Source organism: Rhodnius prolixus, unplaced genomic scaffold, assembly GCF_049639745.1.
Source record: "Rhodnius prolixus isolate KJV_2025 unplaced genomic scaffold, Rpr scaffold_3, whole genome shotgun sequence".
Classification (NCBI taxonomy): domain Eukaryota; kingdom Metazoa; phylum Arthropoda; class Insecta; order Hemiptera; family Reduviidae; genus Rhodnius; species Rhodnius prolixus.
The window spans coordinates 31470135-31482517 of record NW_027411603.1 but is presented as its reverse complement, the minus strand read 5'-3'; the positions used below and the strand labels follow the sequence as shown (position 1 = coordinate 31482517).

Below are 12383 nucleotides of genomic sequence, written 5' to 3'. Positions count from 1 at the left end.
GCACTGCTATGAGAAGTGGAAGAAACGTCTCCAGCGCTGTGTGGCTTCAGAAGGAAGTTATTTTGAAGGTGACAATATAGAATTGTAATTCTTTTTGAATAAAAATTTTTTAAAAAATCAGTCTCATTACTTAATTTACAGACCTCGTAAATTCATAACTAGATTGGTTTGCATTTTAAATAATTTAATATCTTTAAAAAAAAAACAGTTAATTGGCTGTAATTGGCTTGGTTTGATTTGTCAGTACTGTTAAAACTAAGATTTATCACAAGTTTACAAAAACCAACTACTATTATTTAGTTTCTAACCACATAGTTAAAATACTGAAGTAATTTGCACTTAAATTCGAGTTTGTAAATATAAATTTGAAAAATTAGAATTAATAAAATACTACGTGAAATTACTAAGTAAAAATTTATAATATTCAAATACTTGACTAAAACTAAAGGCGTGAAGTGGAACAGTACACAAAACCACGCCCCTGCTGAAAACATCACGTTTCAGCGTCTGACATTTAATTACAAATACTAACTTTATATATAGAACATAAAATTTAATAATTCAAACAAGTCACGGACCAAACTTCTATACTATATTTGTGTTTTAAGAAATAGAAAATGTAATGGTTATAAAAAAAAAGATTTTTTTTTGTTTTGTTTCTAAACATAGCTTATCTATCAATCACCTTATAGAAGCTATAGTTTTTACACAGTGTGACTTTTGCCACAAATCATTTATTTATACTAACCTTTCTCACGTACATGTAGTATCTCTCGTCGAGTATAACGATTGTTTTGATATTTCTTTCGGTTTTGTTGTGATTTATATAAGTGAATTATATCAGTTGTCAATGTTTAAATAAACCTTACTGGTAGTTATTTATCTCATTTTTATTTTTCTAATTGTTTAAAAGATTTTATTATTTATTTAACATTAAAGGATTAATAATTGTCTACTTTTACAAATTAATTCTTAAACTTTCCAACTGTTAGCGTACAGCATGCAGAATTAATTATTTGTGCAACTATTTGAGTTTAATTTAATTGCAATCTAATTCTAACTCATTAGTACATTCAGATTTATACATTTAGTACTTAACAGATGCCTGCACTTCAGCAGATCTTTTAGATGGCACTGGATTTGGCTTAAAGCCATCTTCCTTTACAATTTATCTACAGTTACAGAACATTAAAATATTCAATATAATTTTCATAGAACCAATAAATTTGTAAAGCAATTGATTACTTTTACACTGATTATTTATAACTAATTTACGCTTCTCAAATTATAAAGTTTTCAGATTCACTCTTCTTAGGAGCCCCTTTACTGATCAGGGAAATTCCATGTCAAATCAACACGGGGTCTGAACCTCACCATCTCGGATTTTCTTGAAATTTGGAACATGTGTACTATTGGTATAGACTTGGAAAAATATGAAATTTTACTGTGATATGTCAACTGGTTTATGAGTTACAGGGATGTAAAGTTGCCAAAAATGGGCTGAAGAACAGGGAACCCCGTGTTTTTGAATTACTGTAGAAGCTTTCCTAATTGAGCTACAGACTTGGGATTGATGTCATTTTATAGCATATATAATGCCCTTTCCTGTGATATGCGACACCATATGGGTTAGGATAAATAAAGTTTGTTAAATTTAAATTTTTTAAAAAGTACATATTTTAAAATTTTAAAATTAATTCCATGAATAGCTAGTAGTGTTATGAATCACTGGGCAAAATATTAATTTGGGACGACAATGGCTTCATTGTTAAAAAAATTTAAGACTAAAGCTCCAATCCGATTAATTCAACTCTGAATTCATGTTAATACAATAATGCTAATAATAATTCCACTAATAAGTCCAAAGTAAACCATACTGTTAAGTAATAGGATCTCTTTATTATTTTAAGCTTGAAAAGGCTTCATTTGTTCGACATGCATCACTTTCTAGTAGGACATATGTAAGTTCTTCCAGTCAGAGTCACAGGATCAATTTTTATCGAAACATCCACTACTGAGACCCAAAGAATATCAGCATTTCTTGGATGCGAGATGATTTAGAGGGTCCAGCTGGATGAAGAAAAGTTACTTTTACTTCATCAAGTTCTTCATTTTTCTCTAAAACATATCCAAGCCACCAGTTTCTTTATAGACTACACTGATATAACCTGATATGTCGGCTAATTTTAGATTATCGGGGAATTTTGAAACTTCCATTTCGCAAGCTTCTGAGTTCATAGAAAAGTTTTTAACCAATATTTTGGATTTACTTCTGGGAATGAAAGCATGATATTGCTGTGTTCCTTTAATAGCCAATGCTTGAGCAAACCGATTTATTAAAAAACACTCAGATTCAACAGTCTTCCTGGGTTGAATATGCAAAATCTATGTTGGTGATGTTTTCTACTGCCCACTCAAAAAGTTGTAGTGAAGTTTGGATTTGATTTCCATCGGGTCGTTGCAAACTGGCAAGAGCTGCCAGCCTCTTTACCGAACCCCCTATGCCATCACAAGGCCCTTTGCCGACTTAAACCAACTTAAAGAGGCTGTTATCTCAGCCAAAGAAGACTGTTCTTGAACAAAGATATTGAATTGAATTATTTTTGTATAATTTGATTAACTGCATAATTTCATTAAAATAATATATAATAATTAATATGATTAATTACTGTAATCATAATTATTAATTCTAAAAATGATTTCAAAATCAATATTTTAAATCTTAATAATTATGAATTATGATTCATAGATTCATTATTACTATTTTCAATTTATTTATTACTTTAATTTTATTAAAATATATTTTCCATGAAAAGGAGCTTTAGTCTTAAATTTTTTTAACAATGAAGCCATTGTCGTCCCAAATTAATATTTTGCTCAGTGATTCATAATAACTACTAGCTATTCTTGGAATTAATTTTAAAATATGTACTTTTTAAAAAATTTAAATTTAACAAACTTTATTTATCCTAACCCATATGGTGTCGCATATCACAGGAAAGGGCATTATATATGCTATAAAATGACACCAATCCTAAGTCTGTAGCTCAATTAGGAAAGCTTCTACAGTAATTTAAAAACACGGGGTTCCCTGTTTTTCAGCCCATTTTTGGCAACTTTACATCCCTGTAACTCATAAACCAGTTGCCATATCACAGTAAAATAATTTCATATTTTTCCAAGTCTATACCAATAGTACACATGTGCCAAATTTCAAGAAAATCCGAGATGGTGAGGTCAAAAATGGTCTTTTTTTTGCGTTGATTTGACATGGAATGACCCATCAGTATCTGATGTCAGTATTTTTTTTAACGAGAGAACATTGTCTGGAGTGCCATAGTGCACTGAAAAAGACGCTAAATGACCTCAGATTTTGTCGATTCTTACATTAAAAGTTATGTTATAATAAAGATATCTGGTTTGATAATTCTTCTGATGATTGGTGCTGAAAATGTTAACATATTATGTTTTACGAGTATTAGCAAACGTTTTATCACCAATTAACTGGCATTACAAAACATCGAGAGTTCTTTGACCTGCTACTACAAATTTGTTTAAAATTACCGAAATCCTTCTTCCTTAAAAGAAGGTTAATCGTATAATAACTAACAAGAGGTGAAAAGAAACTCTGGTAAAGCCGACTTTGCTAAATTTTCACTCTAATAAAGGCTCCTGTAATGAAAATGTACTGTTACTCCAAACCTGCTAATTATAGTGGCTCAGTATCAATATCTAGATGGCAGGATCAGCTTAATGGAGGTAGTAGTTTCCTTCATCTACTCCAAACTCCTCAGGGTATGGTACAATAATCCTCTTAGCTGCGGTACCTTGGGGAACCCTAGTTCCAATAATACCTCAAGCTCTGGGACTTTGCGTCCAAGCAATGCAGCCTGTTGATGGTTCCCCCCCCCGTTACAAATTGCAGTTCCTAACTCGTATTTCCAAAAAAGTATGCTCTTTGACATGAAGCGATGAAAACGCAAGCGTCAAAACGGATATTCCAATTTTGCAATTAATGAGCTGGGTGCAAAAAGGAGTTATCTACAGTTTTTTAAAATTTTTAGTAGGGACAAAAAACTAAATATACTTTAAGATGTATTCCTTATGTTGTGTCTGCTGTAAGGATTAGTTAATATATTGTGTTGGGGTCATTTGGGGCTCAATTTGAACTTTCTAGGGCATTTTTTTAAGCTTGCTATAAGCAAAAGTTATTTTGCAGCTAACTCTTTTTTGCACCAAAATCATACTTTTCAGTGAAACTTGAGTACATATTAAGTACTTTAGTCAACAGATTTCTTGTGTTTGAGCTTTTAAGTGGCATTTTGTGTCTTGTCGAAACGAATGTTAGATATATTATTATGCCTGTCAAAAAGAAAAATAATAATATCTACCTAATATAAACATTAAATAAATCTAATAAAAAAGTTGATTGCGTCATCTTTTCTGTTTGGAGCAAAAGATAGTTATCTGCAGTAGAAAACTCATTTTTGCTCCAAATCTAACCTAGGTTAGAGAATAAGTAATAATAAACTAGTCCTGCATAAAGACTCGTTTATGCACCAAAAGATGTAGAATTGAACATACAATAAGGGGGCGCCACTAAACACATTTTCTGAAAAAAATGTAGATAACTCCTTTTTGCACCAAGCTCTTCAATTACAATCTTACCAATTGTATTATTTATGTTACTCCTTACCTAATTACTTTGCCTACAAACAGACACAAGTTTATTAATGTCTAGAGTACAGATAGATTACAAAAATATGCGTCAATTGAAGCAATGGAGAATATGTACGAAGTTTACAGAAATAAAAAGAAAACAATTCGGCTTTGTAAAAAATAAATTATTTAATCATGAACCATTATTTTAAATTACAATTTTTTCCTAAACCATCAGGCATCGTAATCATGAAAGTTCTTCGCCCAAAAGGATCTTTAAATTTTAAATCTTTTAACAGACTTTAATAGAATATCGTATACCATGACAAAAGTTGTGGCTTCCGCCAAATTCTTTAAGTCATTAGATCTGCTTCCGCTTTTAGACATGTTTTTTGAGAATGAATATGTTTTATGTGTGTGTGAATAATGTTTGTAGGTGTGGACGAAGAAACTTTTACAAAAAAAAATGGAAGAAATAGCATTTTGTGCATTACGGTGACATTTTAGAATAAGTAAACTAATTTATATTCAGATTGTAAATCACTGTTGCGTTCATTCATTGAGAAATTATTATTGTTATTATGAATATGGCCTTGCATTGTACAATACTCACTGACATACGAAGTTCATTCATCCAACCCTTGTTTATTTGTTTGTTAGCCGTTTGTTTTTATTAAATTCAATTTAATAAATAATTTGTAAGTTTAGAATAAAACAGTTTTAATTTAATCTTATTTTTTGGTCTAAATTTTTCAGTTGGATAATTTCCCAAAAATGAAATCATTTATAAGATAAAAATTGTGGAATTAACGCAGACGATTTACCGTTAATTATTACTAACATCATCTAGATCTTAGATTACGAAGCTGTCCATAATTCTGACACGAAGGTGAAATCTAGAAAACTGAAAGAAAGGGTACTTACTTTATCCGTCCTCAGATTGGCACAAAAAAGAATTTCATTTAAAATAAATAAATAAAATAAAAGTTAGTAATCTACATATTTGCAATCAGTATGAGATTTTTAGAGACAATTGTGGTAGGATCTTAAGTAAACAACACTCAGCTGTGCAATTTGTTTCACTTTATAAAGTTAGTAATCCATTTCACAAAGCTTTTTACAATGTATTTACACAAAGTACCGTACATTATTATGAAATGGTACTTTAGCAAGAAGCCTAACCTAATCTATCCCTCTTTCAAAGAAGTACCTTCCATCAAATTAACCAGCAGAAATGTTTTCTAATAAAACTTTGTTGACCACTGTGAGAATAATTTTTGAAGAAAGTTTCGAGAAAATCCGTTATTTAAAGTGGTTTAATTGCTAAGTTAAAGTTGGGTTTCAACTTCAACTGTTATTTTCCAGTTTTGAACTTCATCTTCTTTTAGGAACGGACGTACACCATTTTTTCTGACAACTACTTTTTATGATAAAGAGATTCTCAAAACGGATATTTTTGAAAAAAAAACTGATAGAATGGTTCTTAAATTGAGAAGACACGTTATAAATTCTTAAGACTTTATTTAAGCAAAACACTAAACACATAAAAGGGCACAATACAAAATACAGAACGTATTACAATTTACACTGAGAATAAGACTCCATGTTACCGACGCTATGTTCTGGCGGCAATTACTAGAATTTCCCTCTAACATTAAAATTTCCCTTTAACAAAAAGTTAAATCTAAAATACAGGGTCTTAGGACTCAAAAAGAATACAATTTCTTCCTTCTTTTAGAAAAAGCCTTTCAAAGGGTTATACATTTTTTTTGTAGATGGATCATTATATTGTTGAGCCGATTAGCAACATTGTATACTTCGTGATTTGCATTTGTTTTGTTCTCTAAATGTGGACAATGTTTCTGTACAGCTCTGTGTCATGTCAACAAATGCTTAAGATGCTTACTCTTCATGTATAATTGCTAACTCTAAGCATACTTGTGATTCTAAATTAAGTTCCGTATAATGCTGACGATTATATGTACGTTTAGACGATTTGACGCGGTTTAAATACCATACATGGTTTTTCCTGCGTATTTGGTTGCCAAAGTATCGTTTCAAACTTTCATTTTTACTAATAGAGACGATACCCGACTGTTACTGCAATGACTAGTAAAGAGGAAAGCATAGTTTTGCTGATTAGTATGGTCACTATTCTTTTTGCAATCTGTAGCTATTCTAGAAGGTAATTTCTTATTTCATTAACAGTGAAGTCGACATTGATGATTTCATTTGATTACCATTGACACTTGTTGGGTGAAATTTTTAAGCCAATTTGTGAAATTATAAAACTTTGTTGACCATTGTGAGAATAATTTTTGAAGAAAGTTTCGTGAAAATCCGTTGTTTAAAGTGGTTTAATGGCTAAGTTAAAGTTGGGTTTCAACTTCAACTGTTATTTTTCAGTATTGAGTTCTTCTTTTAGGCACGGATTGTTCGAATCCCTTTATTTTGTTATTAAAAGATTCAACAACTATAGAAAAAAGTAACATGAACATGTGTGCATAATTTTTTAAACAGCTGAATAAGAAGAATTTAAAGAAAAATATTGTTTCTAGCAGGGAACTACGATCATGAAGGCATGAAGTCCGTGTCTAGCTGACTGATGATGTTAGCTAGAACGGGAGATATCTATTTGAAGATGAATAATGCACTAAAAAGGTCATAATCAGTAATTCAACTGTTTTGTTGAGCTTTAAACACGAACTATATCCGAGATTTACGATATAAAAACGAAAAGAAAAAGGCAAAAAGGGTTGTGAATTATGTTAACTATCCGTGTCCGTCTAAGAGAACTGAGCTGCTTGATGGACTTAAGGCTTGTAAAAATAGGCATTACTTTAATTAGTAATAAGATAAAGTTTAATTATAATGCTGTGGAGTTTCTCTAGATACGTAACTCATTCCTAATTAGTGCAACGTCCAAGCAAATTATCCTTTCCCCAAATTAGATCTGAAAGATTAGCTCATTTAAAGAATTAAGATGCCTCTATTCTCCTCTATAACCGTACAATAACTTTTTAGCTTCTGCCAGGAATAATTGCTCTAATTTGCATACTTTTAATTCGCCGGAAATAGATATTTTGAAGGACCTTCAAAGACGAATAAATACATTTAGAAGGTGCACTCTTTGTGGTGGTGAGCTTCACCGTAATCGCTAAGCTTAGTGTTCTAGTTCTATTGCCTCCTTCATCTGAAAATAACTGCAAGTGCCTTTATATGGGACATGATTTTTTCATTTTTCTCTACTTTATCACGAAAATGGTTCCTCCACTGTTTGTTTGGGAACCACTGGTTTAACCAGACACATTTACTTCAATTTATAGCAGGTCTTTTACTACTAGAGAATAACTAATTACATGTTCAAATCATTTTAAGTTGAAAATTAACAGGTTTTTTTTTAGTTGCAACTGTTCAGTAAGAGAAATGCATTTTGTGACCACATTTACGAATTGATTAGCAAGATTAACATTAAGTAGTAATTTCAATTGAAAATGCAGTTTGTTTAACAAGTTTTTCTCTTTTAAATTTAATTGACCACTTTATGCTAAATAAGTTATAAATATTCCTTCATTACGGTTTTGATATTTTATTAGTTATACAAGAAGAAAAAATTTAAAAAGAATCACCAATTATACTCACAGTGGGCACAAGAGGTGAAACTGCAGGTACTCTCAAAGACGGCTATTGGTTTCCTTAGTTACCTACTCGTAGTATATAGCTGGTGGGAACGCCAAACCTGTTTTTACCAATCCTCCAACCGTCTCGCCCACCATTACAGTTCAACTGCTCCCAGAACATTCTATCTTCTATACATATATCGTGGATTATATGTATAGAGAGTGTGGTTGAAGTTAACTTAACGTCCACGAAGATTAAATAGCCAAACCGTCTAGAAGAAGGGTATGGTTAGATTGTAATGTAGGATATAGCTGTTGTATGCTTGTAGAGTGTTGGCAAACGTCTCGACCAAATCTATTCTATAACATTATGTTCATATTTATCAATGCCCTCAAGCAATTTAATACAGTTGTAATTAAAACCGTGGAACCTAATAGATTTATCCTTCGAACACTACTAATCTTTTGAAATAATACTCGTAGTTTTTATTGTTTTTATTAATAAAAAGAGAATTTTAATCTCATTTTCTATATTTTACTTTAAATAAAACTTATTTCCTGTTCTTAAGACAAGTTTCGGCCATCTAGAACAGGCGTGCGCAACTATTGTGTCCTTAAGAGTCACTTTTTGATCCTTTTCGTCGGATCTTAATGCTGATACTCTTGGCACAAACTTTTTTAGTACTACTTAAAACTTATTTAAAATTAAATTATTTAATCTTAAATACTTATCTCAATGAAATAATTGTAAAAATATCTTATTCTTAACTTAATTTTACTGTAATCACTTATGCGTATTGTGTTATACGTTGTATCGAGTGGGGACTGTGTTAGTTGTACAAAATAAAATCCCCAAAGCCAAAGCAATGATAAAAGTATCCAAATTCCATTCAAAATTTATCAATTCAGAAACCAAATAGGACCTTACATTTTAGTAATAAATTCTTACAATAATTATCTGGCTTGTCTTATTAAAAGAATGTCTGTACATTTACTGGGCGCCTAGTTTTCTGTGATAGATGTATTTTATGTATATATTTATATAGTTGCTGGAGACATGGCATCTGCCCAGAACATTCCACAAATCCTTGGCGCAGCTTAAAAAGAAATACACTCGCCGCAGACAGAGTGCGGGGTTCTACAACATCTTACGTTCAACCGCAATAAGAAATGCACCAGTTGTTCTTAAGTAATGAAGCACTGATAGCGTGTTAGAAGAGAAATAGGGGATTCGTTTTTAATTCCCTGATGTTTACTTTTTTAATTAAATACATATCCTATGAAGGTCCGTAACTTTAGTTATTGATTTAATAAATTAATAATTATTTTAACAGAAAGTTGGTTTATCTAGAAGAAATAATTTGGGTGAAATGTTGTTCCTAATGTGGACTTTAGGACTGTGAATTAATACTTCTAATGAACTTCAGAATTAAAAAGGCAAACTAAACGAAGAATTAGTCTCAAAATTGATGTTCTTACATCAATTTACAGAATTTCGGAAAGATTTAATCAAATTATCTTTGATATTAAGATAAAACTGTGGCACTACGAATCTTCAGGACTTCAATTCTATCTTTACAATTAAGATATAAAAAAATCTATTGCCAGCCATTCTATGAAAAATCCTCATCAGAATCCACATTTAATAATCGAATTTACCAATTTAACAATCTCTTGTGATATTGACTTACAACAGTGAAACAAAAATATAAAAACAGATTAAAAAACTGAAATTATTATTATTATTATTAATTTTTGTTTCAGAGCTAGGCCTGTGGTTCATGCGGTCTCCTGAACCCATAGTAGCTCCTGTTGGCGATGATGTCGTCTTTGAATGTTCATTGAATGTACCAGCGGAATCAGTAAGATGGCGACACAATGGTGCATATTTAGCACACGATCATCCACCTCCTCCAAGGCTATCATCTACTAGTCGATTATTAGTCAAGTTTAACGATGAAAAACAAGAAGGTGACTATCAGGTAATAGTCAAAACTATTGTTTATTTATTTATTTATTTATTGCTTATAAAGGACAATGTCCTGTAGCAAGGGTTTGGTTACAGAGCTTACACGTTTAAATATACAAAAAAAAAATTTACTACTGTTTAAAAAAACAATTTATGGATTTATAATAGCTTGGCTCTTGAAAAATTTAGAAGAAATAATAATAAAGACTGAAATTACATTTTAATAAGATTTAATTGGCCGCCAAGTTATGAAGACGAAAAATAAAATTACAATCACCATACAATTTGCATAGTAGTGAATACATTCAATAGTGATAGCAACTGTGAGGTTACACATAACTTAAATTTAATTATTTTACAATCGCTTCTCAGCCTTTTGGCTAAGATCAAAGTGTCAAAACTAATTCTAATCTCTAATATATTATTGTCTGTTTATCAAATTAAAGGTTAAATAACAAATAACATATTTATTATTATTATTTCAGTGTGTAGCCTGGTTTGGAGCTTCTGCTCTGGCAAGTACGCCGGCAAGGCTAACCCTTGCTGAATTACAACCATTTCTTTATCAACCCCATAAACAGTACTTTGTGACAGAAGGGAACAACGTAGCAATAAACTGTCCACCACCTGTCAGTAAACCGCCAGCAATCATTCAGTACCTTCACAACAATCATATTATGTCAGGTAATTAATTCACATTTATCTCATACGTATTTATCTGTTTTGTTTTGTTTTTTAATTTGTATTTGGTCCTATAATTACTAAATATAATATTACTCTAACAACCCAAATTGAATAATGAATGAACATTGTGATGAAGTAATAATTAGGGAGCAAGCTTACTTTTTTCTTGTTGTGATGGCCCTCTTTTCAAGCAAATTCTTCAACCAAGTGATAAATTTTTAGAGTTGTTCAGTATTAGTAGATTAAAAGTTGGCATAATTAGTATTTTTTTCCTCTTAAAACGCGAGAAAAATAAGTCATTGCCATTTAATTTATTTAAATTAAATAAATTTGGTCACCTTTTTATTTTAAAATTGAATAAATCACTGGCAAAAAAATAAATTTATATTTTATCCAGAAAGAGAAAGTGGAGATCCCCGATTCAAATGCATCTTCTTGGTCATGTGTTTTTCCTTAACATCCTCTCACAGCTCACTATTAGGTGATAGACATTGTTGCCTGTAATTGTAAGCTTGAAGGAAATACCTAAATGGTCTTTATTAAATGTAAATGAATTCCATAAGAACATTATTTTAGAGCAAACGACAAATAAAGAATTACTTACGTTTTGTAAAAATAAATGGATTTCCTGTAAAAATTTAACGACTAAATTTTCCTTTGATCAATTCTCTATAAGTATTCTTATTGTTGGAAACTGTTGCTTTACATAGGATTTTGAAAAGTAACAGAAGAAAGAGTTAACGAACTTTTGATATTAGGTCAAGCAAAGCAAGCAAAATTAAATTTAGTAAGTAAACATTACAAATGCAAGTGTGGTTTACTTTTTCTTCGGTACTAAAGTCGCATCGTCCTTGGTCTCTTTCCAATTGGGAGTACCGTTCCATTCCCCTCATCCTTATTGTTATCCAGTTTTGCGAAGTAAATATTTTTTTTAGTTCTGAAGGAAATATTTTGTACCATACGTCCTTCAACAAAAATCATGGCCATGGGATTGTTTCCATCTGTGTTTCCATTTTGTAGTTAATTCCCTATTTTCATAGAAAATTTGTTTCTCATATTGTTTTAGAATCAACCACAATCCTTCCAACTACAGGCAGCTTACTTTTAAGCAATGTGTCACAACGTGATGCAGGTGTTTACACTTGTTCGGCCACAAATTACATTACTGGACAAATAATTGATTCATCTCTAAAAGTGACAGTTACTGTGGAGCCTCCTGGCGAACCAGCTTCTCCTAGATTTCTTTATATACCTCAAGCCAAATATATTGTTCAAACCGGTAAGTTTTATTGTTGTTATTATTATTATTATTAGATAAGGTAACACTCATTTAGTGTAAAACTTGCTTGGTTGTGTAGATTGTTTAGACAATCGATTGAATTGCCAAAAAAAAAGAAGCGAACAATGTGGTAAACGACATTTTTGGAGAATTTTAGTTATATTTATTTTAA

At 31.0% G+C, this 12383-nt stretch overlaps 1 protein-coding gene across 9 annotated transcripts in view; it reads left to right on the top strand.

Annotated features, from left to right (window-relative positions):
- LOC141452456 (interference hedgehog-like) overlaps positions 1 to 12383 on the top strand; it is a 106001-nt gene that overhangs the window by 84860 nt on the left and 8758 nt on the right. For all 9 annotated transcript variants that reach the window (XM_074124639.1, XM_074124638.1, XM_074124637.1 and 6 more), the window contains 3 exons: positions 10044 to 10261; positions 10734 to 10932; positions 11999 to 12211. In XM_074124639.1, coding sequence (XP_073980740.1) covers positions 10061 to 10261; positions 10734 to 10932; positions 11999 to 12211 — 613 coding nt within the window. In that variant the 5' untranslated portion in view covers positions 10044 to 10060. The remainder of the gene's footprint in view (positions 1 to 10043; positions 10262 to 10733; positions 10933 to 11998; positions 12212 to 12383) is intronic.